The 19,987-nt window shown below is 40.5% G+C and overlaps 3 protein-coding genes across 4 annotated transcripts in view; 1 reads left to right on the forward strand and 2 right to left on the reverse strand.

Annotated features, from left to right (window-relative positions):
• The window catches only part of slc16a4 (solute carrier family 16 member 4), a 31,916-nt gene extending 29,201 nt beyond the window's left edge, over positions 1–2,715 (forward strand). For both annotated transcript variants that reach the window (XM_085258539.1, XM_085258540.1), the window contains one exon: positions 1–2,715. This exon is cut by the window's left edge and continues 650 nt beyond it. The gene's annotated coding sequence lies outside the window, so the exon portion shown is untranslated.
• An 8-nt stretch (positions 2,716–2,723) lies between these two features.
• On the reverse strand, positions 2,724–11,061 carry rbm15 (RNA binding motif protein 15). The gene has a single exon (XM_085258538.1). The coding sequence runs from the start codon at positions 10,892–10,894 to the stop codon at positions 8,327–8,329; it is 2,568 nt and encodes an 855-aa protein (XP_085114664.1). The 5' UTR covers positions 10,895–11,061; the 3' UTR covers positions 2,724–8,326.
• A 2,678-nt stretch (positions 11,062–13,739) lies between these two features.
• alx3 (ALX homeobox 3) lies at positions 13,740–18,909 on the reverse strand. Its single transcript, XM_085259568.1, has 4 exons — positions 18,558–18,909; positions 14,888–15,162; positions 14,616–14,741; positions 13,740–14,463 (listed from the first exon to the last, which is right to left on the reverse strand). Exons 1-4 carry the CDS (start codon positions 18,907–18,909, stop codon positions 14,113–14,115), a joined length of 1,104 nt encoding a protein of 367 aa, XP_085115694.1. The 3' UTR covers positions 13,740–14,112.
• Between the last annotated feature and the right edge of the window lie 1,078 nt (positions 18,910–19,987).

Raw genomic sequence — 19,987 nt, forward strand, 5'->3', positions numbered from 1 at the left:
TGTCTTCTGTTGAGTTTCCTTTCTTTTCTTTTTTTTTTTGTTATGATCCATGGAAGCACGCATCCATGATAAAGTACTTTTCACCTGATGTCTTTGGGAAGCTTTTACCTGTATCTGGTAAACATTACTCACTGATATGCACTTTGGGCCAGCTTGTGATTATGCTGCATGACATTCTCTCAAGATAGCCGAGATACCGAGCTGCCGTATTATTTCAGCCTGCGCCTGTGAAACAATACATAATCTGTAATACGAAGCCAAAAAGCCTGCATTGCTTCTGCAGTTTAACCGAGAAAATGTATCTCTTTGCTAAGTTGATTATTGTAGGCGTGTGGTTTACTGGTGTACTCACTTTGAGACTCGCAGTGGCATTCTTCATTTTTCCAAACACTTTTTTTGTCCGTTGAGTATTTCAGCATCTTTTTATGATGACACAAAATTCAGTCTTGTTGACCTTTTTCTCAGATGTTTGAGCATCATGCTTTCAGGTTTTTTCCCCCCACAGAAATTGTTCTGCTGTGCCTGTCACCTCTGGATTTTTTTTTTTTTTAACCACATTCATACTTATTTTCAGTTGTGCACAGATGCTAATGGTGGCATTAGCTCAGTTTTTCATACCTTTCATGGCTTTCCTGGAGTCACATGAGAAGTTTTATGCTTTTTAGAGCCCAGGAGTTTTCATGGGTGTGCATTGTGCCGTGGGAGGGTCTTCAGACAGCTTGAGCATTTAAGGGCTGCAGGACGTTTGCATGAAACGCAAGCTGCTTGTGGGGCGTTCACTTACCCCAGCTCTTTCACTGTTGTCATGCAAAGTAGCCCTTTTAAAGCTTTTACACATCGGCTCCTTTTAGCAGTAAATGCATCTGCTGAAATGTTTGTCCCTTATTTTTAACTGACATTTAGGCTGCTTTCAGCACTGCAGGCTGACACTTTAACTGATTCTACTCAAATGTCTATTGAACTATTTTAACCGACATTCAGCTGCTGACATTACTCACCTAATACTTTCACACCGTACTCTTCAGCTATCTTTAGTGCCTCAATTTATTTTATTTTTTACCGCTTTAATCACTCACTATTTGCTTATAACTTTCTTATGTAACACTGCAAATTATTATTCAGTTGCTTTCTCCTGTGAAGTAACTTGTTTTACTGGTCAGTAAACTGAGAATTCAGTTGCAACACTTTGAGTTCGCCTAACCTCCTTTCGGTGCTTCAAATACAGTTCAGACTTACTTCATCTTTTTTGATCACATAGGATATTTTAATCTTTTACACAGTGATTACAGCTGCAATCTTCTGAAGTATTTTCTTCAGATTTTTAAAAAAATGTATTAAATTAGAACCTTAGGTAGTTTATAATTATATAAGGAAACAACTTTCTCCTTTTCTAGGTCACTGATGATGACAAAAACATTCAGATGTCAGTTATCTTTAACTTGTCAGCACACGCTCATGAGCTGTTCTATGCAAATGCACAGAGAGAGAGATTTTCCTTTGGTAAATGCGCACATAAACACGTTTCCTTCTCTGCAACTATCACCAGCTCCCGAAAGCCTGTTGTTCAGTTAAGGTTTCAGTATTTTCTATGTCGCAGTTAGACTGAGGAGTGATGGAGCCGACGAGCTCCCCTGAACAGCAGCATTTTGTTCTTGTTTTGTTTGTTATTTTGTCATCCTTGTACGTCCTTGTATGTCTCTGACCAACTGTGTTGATAGTGTAATGTTGACCATGTAAATGCACAGTGCCACAAGTGGACTGTTTAAAACTGTTGCCCAGTCTTTACAGTGCCTGCAGGCAGCCAGTGAATGGCAATGCAACTTCTAATGATATTGTATTTGTACATGGGAGTCTTAAATCTTTTTTTTTTTTTTATTGTAGAGAGGGTTTTGTTTTGTTCTTTGTTTTCAGTGGATTCCTTGTTTTTCACCACTGTTTGCCTTACAAGGTAATGTATCTTTTACTAACTTCCTCTGATATCAGCCAAAGATCACATTAGAAAAAACCTTCAACTTGAAGCTTATTGCTGGTTAAAAATGTACGTATTTTAAACCACTATGACCACCCACTATTCAGTTATTTTTAATGTCTTAATTGAATCGTGCGCTTTGTTTTGCTGCCCTCGTGTGGCTGAATGAGGCTTTTGCTCAAAGAATGCTGTCTCAATTAGTACCAAATTATTCCCCCTCAACTCTTTTTCACAATACTGAGCGAGGTTCTTTGTATTGTTTCTATAACAGCAGTCATGCACAAAGGCTCTTTTGGCTCACGAGTTGCATTCACCATCAGTATGCTTTTGTGATTTAGTTCCACTGACTATTTTGTACTATAATGCATCTTTTATGAAAAGTATTTGATGCTTTAAAGGTAGATTTGGGTTAGGGATCATTTTACTTGCTAGTTATCTGGATATGTTAAGAAGCTGTACGCTTAAACAATATCCATGTGCCGTTTGATGACATTTGATTGGATGCTTTTGTTGCAGCAAACACATTATTCGGTAAGGTACTTATTTTAAATTCCTGACTCTCACTCCTGGATTTTTTTTTTAACTGATTGACTTTAGGAGATATGGTTAACCAATCATAGATTTCTGGTTCTAAGCCAGTAGAGTTCATTTTTAAGCGCTGTAACAGTGTGCAGGTCAGCTGTAATAAACTGATGTGTACCTCAGTCTGTTATTGTGTGATTCAGATGACAAACTAACACCAGGCCAAGAAACACAAGTTTTAACAAATAAACTTGTTTTATTGACACATTATCAGGACGTGCTAAATAAGAATTACACTCATTTTCCTAAATACCAGATATTCATCTACAGCTGTCACAGATTTCATGCTACAGCTACTCACAACATACGGGGTACTTACTGCAGATGACACCTGGTGGTGTGTCAAGTATCCTGGGAACAAAGAGCTGTCCAGCTGAACCCTGAGAGGAAAAAAAAAAAAATACAAACATGGTTTCACTCATAAAAGGTGCAAAATGATTGCAAACTTTAACACTTTAAAGTGTGTCAGGTGAAAAAAAGAAAAGAAAAAAGTAATATTAGAAACACTTATCAAGAAATAGGAAATCTCACCAGCATAAAATGCTAATATACAAATTGGTGCTTAACACTACAACGAACTACACTGCAGTCAGCATGGATACTACAAGCAAGTATGAATATGTGGTTTTTGTGGCCATAACAGCAAATCAGATCATCTTTTAACAATAATGTATTAACAAGGATATCATATCGTACCTCGGTCTTAGAGATTTATTTCACAGTGTTATACTTCGCTTCAGATTATTTGCAAAAATACTTATGTACAAAAAAGGTGTTTGCAAACATTGATTGCACAAAATCATGTAAGTAGTGACACTATAACCAGAGTCAGTATAGTTGGATGATATGCAGTGCTTAACAGATTTTTGACTGCACGTGATAAAAAATGAGAAAACAAATATTTTAGAAATCTGTCTAAAAAACGTTTTTTAAAAATTATGTCTTGTTTGTTTTTGTTAACAAACTGAATTCATGTTTTTATGTCCAAATTTGAGAAGTCAGAAATTAATCAAGTATAACATTCAACCACTAAAACTAATTTTTCTTAATCAAAAGTTAAAAAATAACATCATGTGCTTAATTTTTTGAATTCATGGATAAAAATAACAGGTACATTTTAACTATTAAAATATTTTGTGCATACTGCTGGATTAACCATTACAGAAACATTTAAAAAAATATTATGTTAATTACCAAAACTGTTAATTTAGTTGTGGCATGAACCTTACACTGGGTGGTGGTCTAATAAGCTGCATCGGTTTCAGCAAATAATCTTGGAAATGTGTGAATCTGCAGAATTCCTTCTCTCAAAAAGTTAAAAACTTTATACAGCTGTGATTTAAATAATCTTTCTATTTGTGTAGATTTTTCTATAATTGGGAACATTTAAAAAACAACAACAACAGAAGAAAACATTACCAGCTATGATCTTGCTGCTGACCTGTAAGATACATTAGTGTACAGTGATACCTAATAACACTACTGCACTCTGCTTTCCATTAAACAGTGTCCTATTTGACAGTATCTGAGCTCACTGTTTCTGTTTCTATTTACACAGCCTCAAAAAAAACACGCACTGAAGTTCTGACCACAGATTGGACTTTTTATTTTTACTAGCTTCAGCTGCTCTATGTTGGATTTAGAGGATCTGGGACTAGATCTCTGCAATCAATCAATTAATTTTGCTTGTTTTTATTAACTGGAGACTATAATATATTAAAGGTTTCTGCATGCATAATCATTAATATTATCTATGACAGAAAGTACTCTTAAAAGGAACTACAGTGATTTGAAACAATTTTGGAAGAAGTATTTAACAACAAGTATTATAAAATACAGATTATAATTACTCATTCACTAGTGTCTGCATCTCACTGGTAAAGGTGGGGCTTACATTTAGTTATTTTATATTCCTATACATCAATAAAGTGTTGTTTCACTTGTAATTTAGTCAGAGTAATTAAGATCTGCACAGGAATCCGCAACTACAGGTTACAAATGCAGTCGAGTGAAAAAAAAAAAAGGTCTCTAAATCTCGTATGAGCATACTGATACATACTCAAAGCACCTCAAATTTCATACTAAAGGATTTGTTCAATAATGCATTCATTTATCACCAATGCTTAAAGCCATCTTTTGCCACACAATAAAAGAATGAGATCCTTATAACTGAATTTATACCAGTAACTTCACAGAGCACAATATTAGTGTTGCCTTTAGTGCCTGACAATCAGTGACATGATTGAGCTCTGAAAGAATGATATTGACCTGAAAGCTGCAGAAACAATACCCAGGATTTTGTACGTGATCTAGAGGTGTGGCAGTTGCAGTAGCCTAACAAGCAAATGTTTCCACATAATTTATTAAATTTTAATTTGCAATTGTTGATCATTTGGGACAGTTTATCTTTTTATTTAGCTTAATCTTAAAACTGGCGACGGTCAGCGCAGCACTGTATTCTCATTCTGTCCTACATGCCCTTTGGGATTCATGCCAATTGTCATTAAAGAAAAATAACCCCAGTAATGAAAATCACCGTGCTGCTGTCCATTTGTTATTGGAAAACGTGAGGTGTTGACACTCAATACTCACCACTGCTGCCAAAGCCAACGATACAGACCTGGCAGGCAGCGCTCGGTCACCTTACTCACCATCGTGCTGTCTCTGTACAGCAGTTTTAGTGATAGCAGCTCTGTATGGTGTCAGGTAGATGGTGAGAGAGGAAAGCAGGTGCTCCGTGGTCCTCAAGATGGCAATGTTTCTCTAGTGAAGCAAGGGCTCATCCTCAGCACAGAACACAGCATTTGCTTTCACACTAACATGACTATAACAGGTTGTTGGGGGAAATGGAAGCTTTCTTTCCTCTTTTTTTGTCTACAGCGGTCTTAAACTTATAAAAGGGAATTGTCAAAATAAACAAGTCTCCTAGATGAATTTGGGGAAGTGGTGAGGTGCATCGTAGATTCCTTCCAGCGATGCAAAAAAAAGGGTAAAGGATTAGGCCTGCTTGTGTTTCAGCTCCATGCAGCAGCAGCAGACCTCGGGTGATGACGGCATACGACTTCAGAAAAGCAAACGAGCTTCCTCACTCGTCTCCTCGGAGAGAGTTCAATCAGAGGAGAACACAAACAATATTCCTAGCTGAGGTTTGGCCCAATCCTCTTCCCTGATACAAACATTTAGTCAAATCAACTCATATAACTGGGCAAAGTGTAATAAAGACAATCAGCCCAGTGGTTCAGCTTGGCCTCTGCAGTGAGAGTGACAGCATGAACTGTAGATGCTATGGAAATTTCAGAGCGGCGTCGCCCACAATCTCCCGAGTGGAGTGTGCGACGGAGGTGATGAGCTTCCCTCGCCTCGTATTCAGACCCAGGAACACTGCACATGAAACCTTTAGAGTAACGACCACAGGAGACAACAGGATACTGGCACGTGCCGCCACTGCAAACTGGACTCTGGCTCCTCGATCCTGATCAGTCATTCGCATGCCAACAGGAACAGTTGAGGACATAAGCAGGAATCGTGAGGGAGGAAGTAATTTAGGCAACTGAGGAGGTCAGAACTGGCCTGCAAGTAAGCAGCAATCCTCACTCGAAATGGGGGTCTCTCTTCACTGGTGCTAAAACTGCAAATCGTCTCCCCTCTCGTGTGCAGAAACAAAATTTCAAGTGACAACTCCTTTTTCGAAACACAATAAGGTACGGGCAGCTCGTTTCTTCAATTCACTTCCATCGAAGAAACATGTTTCCCTTCAAATGAACAATTTATTGATAATCGGTCACATTAAGTGCCCAAATGCACTTGCAGGTATGTGAACAGCTTCGCATGGGCTCTACGGATTTTCCTTCCCCATGACATCAAAGTGTACATTGCTCAATTTTTCCATTTTAAACAGAAGTCATCACAGGTGCAGATGGGCTACACAACTTAAAAGCTGCCTCATCAGTGAGGACTCACAACCACCAGGGTGCCTTCTCTGCAGAGGTTTTCAGCTCTGTGCTCGTCTCCTCAAGAGTCCAAAGCCGCAGTGGGTGTGATGTTCACATATACAACAATTTTCTTTTCTTTTTTCCCCCCCCACATATAAATGTTTTCAATACATATTAAACCAAATTCAGCAAATTATAGTGCATGGCAGGTTACTACTACATGGCAAAACTACACTGGCAAAACAAAACAGGGTAGGCCTTGGGGAAAAATAAATAAATGTTGGCAAGCGTGAGTGAAATACTGTCAAATTTAGACTGCTAAAATAAAATCAACATTAACTGTTAAGATACCTCTAAAACTATAAAATTGCACAGACCTACTTACTGTACAAATATTAGGTTTGTACTGGCATATTTAATATTATTATTATTGAAGGACCTACTGGTTTTAGGGTAAATAAATGAAGCAGTCTGTCAAATCAACACAAAATCCTCTAAGCTTTTTATCCATTACTATTATACTTTTTCATAGTTCACATTTTCACAACCATTTCTAAAGACAGGGATGCACAAAATAAAATATTTTGTGAAAAAAAAAAAAAAAATGTTAGTAGCTGTTTTTTTGTTTTGTTTTTTAAACTACGCTATGTGTAATGGGCTGTTCCCTTGAAAATAAATTCTGTTAGTATTCAGCATTTCATACAGAGTTGACATGACCATTTAGCTTTACCAGTGGACTCACACTGAGTTCATTGTCTATCTTGCAATTTTGGCGTTCCAATTCAGAGGAGTACAAGACAAATACACCTAAACCCAAACAACAAGCCTGAACATAATCTGTACTTTTGTTCCAAACTGAATTTCTAATGCAATTAAACTGAGCTGTATCTAGGAAAGTTGAATCTGCTGACCTTCACAATGTTTTCCAGTTTTCAAAATCCACAGCGACAGACAAGCATGAGCATCGTAACACTTAAAAGGCATTGCACAACTCTTCCTCAGTGAACCACACTTCATTTGCCTGACTTTTTGTTAAGGATGAAAATAAATGAGAGATGGGACAACGCTGTAATGTGGTGGGTGAGAGAAAAATTGTGCAACATGTTTTGACCTTGAAATGTAACCAGAGATAGTTCACCGACCCTCTAACACAAAAAAGGAAAAGAAAAACAATTCAAATCGCGTTTGTCTCCCTTCATCAAAAAGTGGTAATAGTAGACATATTATTGCACTGTAATTCAAAGCTTTGAAAAAAAAATTGTATTTTCTGAAAGCCTGGTGCAAATATCAGGACACAATAACAGCACCTGTTTGTCTAATGCATGACATTATAATAGAAACATGTCTTCTTCTGTTACTGTTAGCGCCCTGTGGAAGGTGAAGTTTCAACACAGAGTTTGTGGTTCGATTTTAAATGGAGCTGTTATTGTGTCCCCTTCTTAAACTTCTAACGCTCCTGCTTTTTCTTTTTTCTGTTGCAGACCTGGATGGCTAACATTTTAAATCTGCAAATGAACTACAAAGAAAAATATAGTCTGCATGACTTCTCTGTTCATAAATTAAGCTTACTAAACTTTAACCGCTTTACAGAATTTTGGCTAAATTACTGCAGATTGATGATTGTGACTGACACCTCTGAAAAGTAACTTCAGAAACACACATACTTTTAGCTTTGCAGGGGGGCACTGTTTGTCCTTTAAGTGGTTTACATGGTAACATAACACTCAATAACCATACTAGTGTACTCCATGATGCAGAACACACAGCATGCAATAGTTACTGACATACAGCAGATCCTTTTTTTTTTTTTTAATTCCATTTGAATTTAGTGTGTTTTGTTTCTTTAAGATGCTCCGCGGACCACAATCATGACTAGATAGTCCTCTTCACTTTTTGCCAGAGCTTTGGCAGAGGAATCCAGGAACTGCTGGGAGAAATCACAGGGAGGGAAAGCATGAAGAACCCCTGTGTTGTCTTTATCTCTGCTTCCTCCCACAGGCAGGCTGATGACTCCAGCCGCTTGTTTTTGGTTGAGGTAGGACACCAGGTTGCGAAGCGGCCGCTGAGTTGAAGCTGCAGGGTCAGATGAAGATGCATCCTCTGTGGTGCCGGGAACCGCCAACAGGATTGCGTAGCCGCCCGGACCTGCCACCTTGATGCGCCGAGACACCTCGTCGAGCTTGGGCTGGTCCAGCCGGAGTCGCTGCGTGATCTTTAGCTCGCTCACTCGCCTTCCTGTAGCGCTGTCGACAAGCAGGTCGCTGGCGACGTTGTGGTCTCCCTCTAACAGGTGCATGTTGGCTGGAAAGTTGCTGTTCTTCAACAATAGCATACCATGCCAGGCCAAACTGAGTTTGGTGCCATCCAGCTTGGATGGCTGGCCTCCCTTTGAGCTGCTCTCAGAACGTTCTCTCTTGGCTGGTCCTTTGCCACCATCGATTGCCTTGCGCTTGCGCTCTCCAACTGCTGAAATAATGTTGCTTGAAAGTCCCTTATCAGACAGACTCTGGCTTTTGGGCCTTCGGTCTGACACGCTTCTTTCAAGGCTGCTGTGGCGTTCTGTCGCAGGAGAGGCTCTCTCGCCCCGCAGGGGGCGTTCTGAGTCACTAAAGCGCCCCCCATCTCTGCTGCTGCCTCCAGGACTGGCATCTGGAGAAGCACGTCTGCGTCTTACTGTCCTCTCAGTGCTGTCAGGGGAGTGGTCTATGTGGCGTCCGTCCTCCAATATGCGCCGCTTTCGAGCAGGCTCTCGCCCCTGCAGCTCTCTTTCCAAAGACCAGGGCTCACGAGTTCGCCTCTCACGGTCCAAATGCTCCAGAGGCTCAAAAGGTGAGGCACGTACTCGCTCGCGAATAGCAGGATTGGGCCAGTCAGTTCCAGGAAACAGCTCTCTCTCCCTGAAGTGAAGCGGCGGTGGAGTTCGTTCCCTGACCCTCAGTGGTTCAGGTGTGGCACGGTGGACAAATGACTCAGCCACCATGTCAAATGGTGGTATTGGGAGAGGCTGCAGGAACTGCTGCTGATAACGATGTTCAGTGTCTGCAAAGTCCACTCTAAGTCTTCTCTCTGGACCTCCCAGTGGGAAGCCTCTCATGTGTGTGCATGCTGCTTGTGCAGCATCTAAACTTTCATACTGAATATAGGCCCAAGTGTCCCCTTTTCTGTAGTCAATGGTCCTTATAGTGCCAAAGCGATCAAACTCTCTTGCCAAGGCAGCTAAGGGAACCCAAGGTCCAAGACCACCCACCCACAGGCGCGTGGTTGGTGTTGCTTTCCCATAGCCTATTTTTATGGGATTGCGGCCCACTATTTTACCAGACATGCTAAGCTTAGCACGATGAGCCATGTCAAGATTCTCAAATTTCAGAAATCCATACGTGCTGGTTTGCCCCCGTGTTGGTCTCTTAATGTCCACTTCTGTTATGACTCCAAACCTGTCAAAGGCCCTCCTGAGGTCTGCTTCTGTGACAGTTATATCCAGATTGCCTAAAAACAACGTCCTGTTAGCTCTTTGGTCATCTTCTGGAGAAATAAAATCCTCTTCTCGGAAAGCTGCCCGTTCTGCAATGAAGGCTGGGCGTGCTCTGGCTTCAAACAGAGCGAACTCCCTATCCCGCTCCAGTTCTCTCGGCAAAGGTGGGGGTGGGGGTGGAGGAAGCCGTCCCAAGGCTAGCTGCTGCAGCCGGTAGTCTCTATATCCCAGCCCGGTGGGCGAGAGGGGTCTCTGCAAATGTCTGTGGCTTTGAGCCGCACCGTACACGTCTCTCTCCACCGGAGACCGACTTCTCCTCCGGTTGATGTAGACCGCCTCGATTTTCAGCGGCCGGTCGTACAGCACCAGCCGTCCCCTGGCGTGCTTAGCCGCTCTGGCGTCCTCCGGCTTCCTAAAATTTACGAAGGCTATCCGCTCGTCGTTGCTACGACCTATCTTGACGCTCACATCGCCAAATTTTTTAAATTCGTGAAAGAGTCCGTCCTCGATGTCCTCGTCGCTAAGCTGAGTGCCGAGGTCGCTGATTTTAAGCGTTTTGTACTCACTCTCTGTGCTGGGTGGCTGCAACCGCGGCTCACCCCGAGAGGTGGTCCTTGGTGAGGCTAAATCCAGCGTCAGGCTCAGGTTGTGGTTTTTGCCCACGGAGCTCGCTGCAGCGGCGGCGGCAGCTGCAGACTGACAACTGTGATTATTTCCAGTCCGGCTGTGACCGTCGAAATCTCGGTCTCTTTTTTCCCCGAGGAGACTCCGTCTTGTCGAGCCGCCGTCGCCTTTGGACGAACTGTTTCCATTATTACTCCCACTGGAAACGGACAGAGCCCCCATTTTCTTGCTGGTCGGATGGCATCCTCCCCTGTCTCGAATATCGTCCAGGGCCCGGGAGCGTTTTTTAATCGGCGACCGCTCTTTACCTTTCATTTCGGCCCACTCGGTGTCGACCGTCGGGACACTTGCTCTTCCTTGGTGCGATTTTTTTCTGCAATTTAATGCAGAAATTTACTGAAGTGAAAAACAGGTTTATTCACTGACCCTGCGGCAAAACAACAACAGTCGCCATTTTGTAAAGATTAGCTCGAAGACCCACCCCTTCGTTCTGATTGGTTAGAAAGTGGGTGGGAAGCTTTAAAGCGCACGTCAATCACCCAGCGGCAGGCACTATATTTTTTATATTTTCTTAATAAATTGAGTATAAAATAAAAAACTAATAAATAAGTTATCGAAATTGTTTGTGTTTGTTTAAATATAAACGTACATTTTACTTTATTTGTATTTTGTATTCCTTTGAAATTTCAGAAAAGCTTTTACCTTATTAAGACACTTGCATTGTCATATTATATTTTTATTTTGTTGAGCTGTATGCTATTCTACTTATTTAAATAAAAGTGGCCTATTTGTTAGGTCTAAATGGCTGCACCTTAAGACTTAAGATAAATCTTATTGCTTATATCACAACGCCAGTTTCTGCTGTCCATTCACTGTTAACTGTAGCATAATACTGTGGGCAGGTTTTGTAAGAATATTATTCATTTCGTTTTTCCCGGGAGGTGAGACTTAATTATGGTGTCGGGGCCAGCAGATAATCCTTTTATCTTCAATTAGATCCAATACCACAAGATGGCAGTATTGAACAAAAAGTGCAGCAGCCCACTCCCCTTAGCGTTGAGCGGAAAGGGCCTTTCCTGGCAACTATATGAGCAAATCAAGCTGCTGATATTGACTAATATCTGCTACAGTGTAGGCCACATGTAGCAGTATATATTTTCATGGAGACGATTAAAACACTTTAGTTTTTAAGTTGAAAGCATCACAACCTACTAATGTCTGCTCTTTAATGTCTCACAGTATTTCCCCATTTTTTACAAGTCATGCTTTGGCTCAAATCAAGCACTGCTGTTTGCACTTCGGCACAAACATTTTATATTCTGAATATTTGATTTTCTCGAATGAACTGCCAAAACATTTTTCCTAGCGATAAAATTTTGGAAGCAGCCTTGACAAACTGCTGAAACCGAGTCAATCACACAGTGCACTACTTTGTTTACCTTAGTGGGATATGTTAAATAAAAGTAGCTTATCTGTTGTGTCTCAATAGCTGCACCTTGAAGCCAAGATCAATCTTGTTGAGATCAAAGCTCAGAGCAGTGGCCAGCAGTCAGCTTTACAGACTTTAATGAGCCTTAAATCATATTTTTTTAGTCAAATAATGAGGCCGAGGGTATACTAGCTTCCAGGCTCTTGTGACAGTCTACAGCTAGCAACCCTGACATACTGAGTGATGATTAGCTCTAGCATTGTGCAGCGATGACTCATCATTTTTCATTTCTTTCTGAAAAACTCATAGAGGCTCTTTGGATCCTGATACATTGATTTAACACAGATCAAAGCCAATGCAACAGCATGATAACTTTAATGAGAGCTTGATGAAAACCTATGGCCCCCTATAGTGAAATGACATCACCGTGTGTTCACTCTGAGACATTTTTGAAGTAGAATAAGCCAAACTATGATCATGAGCCCCTGAGTTAATCTATTACAGCTGTTCTGACTGTTTTAAGGAATAAAAATATCAAAATCATTAAACCACCAAGCTTCCTCTTTTGTTTACGGGTGGATTTGATTAACCTGCTCACACTGTAAAAATAAATATCAAAATTAAGCTCTGATCCACCATCTGCTATTTCTCTAGCTTTCCTAAACACAGCAATCTCCTCAATCCCTTATCCCTTCTGACAGGTCTTCTTATCTTCTCCTCTTAATCTGGGAATTAATCAGGGGGACTATGTGACTGCAGTGAGAGCTGCCGTCTCCCAGGGACTGGCTGGAATTTGAAGCTGTGGGTGTGGAAAGTGTTTCTGATGGCTTTCTGCATTCTTCTATTGGAACCACATGTTAGTGGCTCTCAGGAAACTCCGGCACAGACTTAGGGGAAGGCAGCTAATCCGCCCCTGCATCGCTGTCAAACCGAAGCAGGCAAAGACAAAGGGGAGCCAATATATTCCCCTGAAAGCAATGCACACTCCCGGGGAGTGAGTTCAGCTTGGCGGGGCTTTGTCCCACAGTGAAACTCTTTTTCTCAATTCACATCAGTCTCACAGATTGAAATGTTTGCCAGTTTGACATGAATGCACTGGCATTTAGTAATTCACACCATATGGGATGTACCGTGCAATTCAATGTTTCCTTGACAATAACATAAATTGTTTGGGGAGATTTTTCTGAAAACGATTATTAGGACAGCATTCAGGATAATGTGAGTATATTCTGTTCTATTCTGCTTGTACACATGGATGCAGAAGACATTTGACCTTGACCTGGCCTCAGCATACAAAATATGCTGCAAGCCACAGTAATCGATTAAACACCTCACATGGTAGGACATGCATGACAAATACATAACCATCTGTGGTTATCTACTTTATTATCAGTAGTGAAGTGTGGTCACCAGGTTAGTTTTTCCATTATGAACCTGCCACTTTCCCCTGATGCATGGAGTGCAACTTGAAGTGAAGCCTAGCGGGCTGCACATTCACTCTGTACACTTTCCGCACAGCAGAAACCTTTTTTTTCTCCACAGTCTGTAAAGTATTTTTACCTCATAACCACATTGCCAGTTATATTTGCATCGCAAACATGGCTATTATTTTGCAAAAGAGTCATGGCTAAAATAATTATAACTGAGATGGTTTTTGTTCATTTTGAAAAAAGAAAGAAAAAGAAAATCCATCTTCCCCAAAATAGTTTGCTGCTGAATAAGACAGTTAAATTTACATGGAGCCCTTTATTACTCACGCACAACACAACAGACATTAAAAGGGATTAATATGATACATTTTTTACATGCTTAAATAATTCTCCTCTTTGGTCTCAGCACTGTGATACAAAATAAGAACTGGAAACAAGAATGTTTGTATTAATAAGTTGGGTTTTGTGCAAGATTCTCAAGTTGGCCTTATTGTTTGCAAAATGCCTGTTCCAACAGTTCTGAATAGCAACACGTCTCTAAGTTGATTTATATAAATGTTTGGAGGAAATATTCGAGTCAAATCCACAAATGTACATCTGGGATCGTGTATGGGTGACGACTGTAATATGCTGCGGCTCAGTCAGTGCATAATGGGGAGCTGGCATTATTATGGTCATGTTGGCCAGGAGAGAATGCTGCCTGGTTCTTTGGCTTTCATCCTCAGCGCCACCAGGCCTGTTGGCTTGTATTCGGTCTCGGGGCCCTCGATGGAAGGCGACCCGAGGCCTCCTGGGAAGCCGTGGAGAGAATAGAGACTGTTGATGCCTGGATGGTGAGGCGGGTGATGGTGATGGTGCGGGTGGCTGGAGGATGTGGGCATGCCCATGAAGCCCTGCAGATTACTGTGGGGGTGAGGGTACGGACTCATGCAGGATGAGGAGATAGAGTCAGCCCCTAGGACACAGCCTGCACCCGAACCACCGCCTCCTCCTGAAGCTGCCCCCGGCCACAGATTGCTCTGCATCTGGATAGGAAGAGATTTAGAATGATATCAGCAAAAGTTTTAATATTGTTCAGTCCTGTGCAGTGAAAACAAAAAGCAATCTCTCAGCAGGTTTTATGATGTTAAGTTTACGACTACAACATGCATGCCATGTGAGAGCTACATTGGCCTACCTGGTATGCGTCATGGCGAGGAAGAAGAGAAATGTCATATGTAGCAGCAAAATGGTTGCGAACCTCCTGGATCTTCCCATAGCGTTCTCGTTTCCTCCATTTGGCTCTGCGATTTTGGAACCAAACCTTTTAAAAATAAAATATATTATAACACAAAATAGTATAACAGTAAATTTCCAGAAGACAACTTTTTGTTAGGGCATCATACTTTCTTCTGATTACATTTAGAAAATAAAAAAGGTGTCAACTGTGATGGAGTTGCCCTGGCATACCTGAACCCGAGCCTCAGTGAGCTCCGTCCGCAGCGCCAGCTGCTCCCGGGCGTACACGTCGGGGTAGTGTGTCTTTTGAAACACTTTCTCCAGCTCCTCCAGTTGAAATGTGCTGAAGGTCGTGCGATTACGTCGCTTCTTGTTTTTGCCAGATAAGTCAATGGAGTCAGCGATAGAATCTCCTTGTAAACCACTGCCTGGCTCTTTGAGCTTGCCACAACAGTCCGTGACAATCCCAGGATAGCCCATGGTTTTTGGAGTGTCTTTGTCCCGAACTGAAGCAAGGCAGGAAAACGCAAAGGAAAAGTTACACATCCACTAAAAAAATATAAAATCATATACAAATTCTAACAGTTTTTTCTAAGTCCATCTGCATCAATATATACACTGAAATTTAATCATTTGAGGCTATCATTGCCTGAAGATACAGCTTAAATGACTTTTTATGGAACGCCAAATTTTATTTAGATTTTACAATTGTTTAAGTACAAATCTCTGCAAACATAATGAATGATCTGGTTTGTTTGTCTTGCTGCTGCTCATTTTGGCCTTTATGACCTGTTGGTCAGAAAGAGTTGATTTTGTGTACTTTCCTTTTTCTTTTCACATAGTTTATACAAAGTTGCTGAAAGCTTTTTCAGGCCCTTGTGCAAAGAAATAGAGATGAGCAGTCCTTTTTAAACCAGCACAGCTCACCTGGAAACAGCTTTGGCCCACATGGACACATTTTAAAACCAACACACTGCAGTTAAAATAAACACAAATTGTGTATCACATCAAAAGTTTTGTCTGTGATGTATGTGACTATTTTCTCAGTTTGAGAAAATAGTCCCAAATTATACTAAAAACTGTGAGCCGCCAGAGAAAATGCACAAGCAACACAAATTCAGATTTACTCCGATTAGCCAGACGAGCCATATTTAGGTAGAAAATACTCAAAAAGCTGGCTAAACTTTAACCTGCTGATTAAAATATGCAGAACAAAGGGCATTTTCAGGGTCACCTACACTTGATAGGAACTTGTTGAAATATGTCACAAATATCTGAAGAGAGGAATTAACTGTTATTTATACAGCAGCAATACACAGCAACAGTCCCGCCCAGGCTCTTTACATTGCATGTAGAGAAAGTCTAAGAGAAACACAATTTTTTTTATCTGTTAAAGCACATGATTGTTTTGGACTAATTCTATATATTCTGCCATTTACATTCAGGAGTGAGGGAAAATCTCAAAGCGTTACTTTCCTTCCTGTTAACAGACCATGGAAAGGGCTCCTCCTGCAGTGTTTGGATGTTGTTGTCCAAGTTCATTATGTTTAACCCTGAGCTACGAAACAAAACCACTTTCCATCTTTCAGGAGGCACTCACTCACTCTGGGCAGCTGAAACACTACTTTGCTGTGCTCTTAATTCAATATAGGGCCCAACAGAGAACACTCTTTATTGCAACATTAATTTCCTCAAGTCCATTAGTTCCAACCTTACACCACATGCTGAAAATATACTCAACTGCAGGAAAAAAAAGGGGGCATTGAGCTTTTACCTTGTCAAGCACCCATATCCGCTATGACTATACTCAAGTGTAATTGGAGATCTATATGAAATGCAGGAAAAGGCAAAAAGGAGATAAGTTCAAAATGAAAAGGCAGGAATATCATGCTGCGAGCACGATGAGCTATTGTTTTGCGACTGTGGAAATTTAAATGGCATTTTTCCAGGCATTTTGCTATGGATTTTAATGTTTTAAATTTGTCTTAAATTTGGACAAAATGTTACTCCGAGGTTTTAAAATATTCTGAATTTGTTCAGTTCTGAATAAAGAATATTTATTAGCCGTGATTGGTGTAGTAAGTTATTAAGTTGCACAGTTAAAATATTAAGTTATTATAGCACATGGTATCTGTGGAGTATAAGAAGGTTAAACATGATTGGAAAAAAATGAAGGTATGTGTGGCATATTTCTGAGGAGTAAAATAGGAATAATAAAAGAAATATTAAGCCTGTGCATGCAGTTTATCTAAAAAAACTCAACTGTGGCAGCTACGCCACAGTCACAAACACAAACAAACAGACGTAAAGAAAATGAGTGTCAACGAAGATGAGTCTAATAAATACAAAAACAACGTGCAATCATTAAAACTGAATTTTTCTCTTTTCACCAAAAGAATTTACATCTTCCCAAATAACAAATGAAAGAAAGAAAAGCAAAAATAAAGGACTGCTTTTGCATTTCAGAATCGTTGGGTTTTTTCTATATAGTATTTTTAAAATTTTAATCTTTTAGTGCCCGACGATAAAGCCACAGATCGGCTAATCACCATAACTGAGTTAAAATCTGACCGTTCTAATTTTTTTCAACTTTTATAGTAGAATATAGCTGATTGCGAAAAACTAGAAAATATTACAAACCAATGTAAAAAAGTTTTGGGGTTTTTTTACGTTAAACTTTCCTCTCACTGCAGACGAAACAGGAAGACGCGTCTGCTTTTGAAAGTTTAAAAGAGAAAACGTAAGAACACACACGCGCGCGCACGTGTTCTGCACGTACATGCGCTGGTTTACACACTCGCACCAATAAGCATTAAACTGCAAAATAAATCAAACTATTTAAGTAGTTATGAGTGGAAATCTTGCGCATGTCTGTGTGCGCGCACGAGATAAAGACAGAAAAGGAAAAGGGGAAGCACGCACACCTCATTTTCCTTGAGCAAGAATTAAAATAAAAGTTAATTTCGAAAGAAGCCGGCTGATATTATCGTGTTATCATAAGTAATTGTGCAAAAGAAAATTTAATGAATGTGTTCGCTGTCTTTGGCATTAACTTGAATGAAACTAATGTATATTATTCTGGACACTGATATACCGAGAAGCTTATCGGGGCTGATATCCTCTGCTGCTTTGCAGAATCATCAGCACCAATAAACAAGTGAAAGACCACATAATTTCTTCAGGCTTCAGTTCAACATATACAGTTGCTTTCCTTCCCAAGATGGACATTTGTGGGCGATCGTGTCTGACATTTGTGCAACTCCGTGCTTGCAAAACAAAGTCAGTTCTGTTTTGTGTGACCAAAAAGTCTGCAAAAGAAGGAGAAACTGAAAGCGTGAGCGTCTGCAAAAACACAGAGATACCAAGCTGAGTGCTGGCCTGAAAAGAAGAGTAGTAGTCTAATGACACACCCAACTTGCTGTTAGGCTGACCTTTAACCTCTGTAACTTCACATCAAGGACTGTTAAGTGAAAAAAGAAAACTTGGTGACATTTTTATTGCAACCACACTTTTCTTTGCATAAATGCACTTTTGTTTTATTTTTATTACTATATGAAAAGTACACAAAATGCAGCATACTAAAAATTATTTGTAAAAAGGATCCACTGAATTGAATAACCAGAAAAAAAAGTGTAAAATGATTTCCATATTTGATTTTCCCATTTACTTATTTTTTTCAACCAGTTGCCAAGTGAATGATGGCGAGCATTTTCTTTAGAAAAACCTAAGTTACAAAAAATTTAAAAAGGGGGTGGGGCAAATCAAACGTAAAGTACTTTTAATGATTCTTATTTGATCCAAAGCCCGCTATCAAGCTACTGCACTTTGTTTTAGTTAAAACTGAGATAGTTAAGACGCGGCTAATTCCAGTAAATGTTCACTCAAAAACTCTTTAACTCACCGTCCGTGTTGTTCTCATAAAACGACGGTTTGCCGCTTATTGCCACCCCTTTCTGGTCCTGGTTGATACTGTCCAAGAACTTGCTGTGTTTGGACGGTGAACCGGTCGGGTTCGCTGGAGAAGCGCCGTGCGTAAAGTCCACCGCAGCATCACCAAACCTCCCCATTGCGGTCGCGTAGAGATCCCCTCTCAGGCTGAGACGGTGTGGAAGAGAAGGCGGAGGAAGGTGCGATTTCTGGAGCTCATCGCAGGGGAGAAAGGAGCTGGAGCCGCCGTGCTCGAGTCCCGGAGAGTTTGTTGGCGTCCTCCTGCTGGTCTGCGAAGAGAAAGGCAAACAGCTCTCCGTCTCCATCTTACAGGTCCAGCAGGCTGTGTCGACAACAGCAACTGGGTGCCGTTAACGTGGGCGCCCGAGTGAGAGATTTTTTTTCTCCTCTATGTTCATGTCAAGTGGGTGGGATTTAACAGATCAGAAACAAAGACCCGTGAAACCGGGACTGATCGCGCGCTCGCGCACATGTGTGTGTGTGTGTGTGTGTGTGTGTGTGTGTGTGTGTGTGTGTGTGTGTGTGTGTGTGTGTGTGTGTGTGTGTGTGTGTGCGAGAGACAAACAGACAGACAGAGAGAGAGAGCAAGACAGAGAGAGAGAAAAGGAGCGAGGTAGGGGGAGAGAGAGAACGTTTCTCCACAAGTCTGACATAATCCGCCAAAAATTCAATCACGTGTGGTTTCTGTCCTTCCAATTAAGCATTTAATTTCTGTTTCATATGCTGTTACGATCCTAATCACGAAATCAAGCGAGACAGGAGAGGCAGGCATCAGACAGTGAAGTTTACGCACAGAAAAGTGACAAGATAAAATAATAATAATAATAATAATAACGATAAAAATGGCGGATACCATAACTCTGCCCGTTAGTGTTTTATTTCATTGAACTTTTTTTTTCATTCTAATATATATGTTACATGCATTAAAATTATATATATTATAATTCTGATCTATATGAAAAACAGGTATGAAGTATTGAATACGTAGCAACGTTATTTTCTTTCTTTCTTTCTTTTTTTTGTACATCCTATTGATGATACATATACAAACTTGTCCTGTGACCAGAAAAGGTGACATATATATCTTTTTAGATAAAAGAAAACAATAGTATTCGCTGTTTTGTGACTTTTATTTGTGATATTAAAATGACTTTTAACAAATGGGGGAAAGCCCTAGTGTTGCTTTTGGTGTCTGCGGTGTCCATTCAAATGAATTCCGACGTCGCAGGGACGATAAAATTGTTATAAATGATCAAATAAGGTAATTACTGATAAAAACATTAAAAGTGGGGTTTTTTCCACTGTGATAACCTTTTTTTGTTTGGTTTGGTTTTGTTTGTTTTCTTTTGATTTCTTTTGTTTTTGCTTTTTTTTAATAGATCA

Source organism: Mchenga conophoros, linkage group LG20, assembly GCF_057382185.1.
Source record: "Mchenga conophoros isolate Kocher_MC1m ecotype Shallow Benthic linkage group LG20, M_conophoros_male_GT1.1, whole genome shotgun sequence".
NCBI classification, from domain to species: domain Eukaryota; kingdom Metazoa; phylum Chordata; class Actinopteri; order Cichliformes; family Cichlidae; genus Mchenga; species Mchenga conophoros.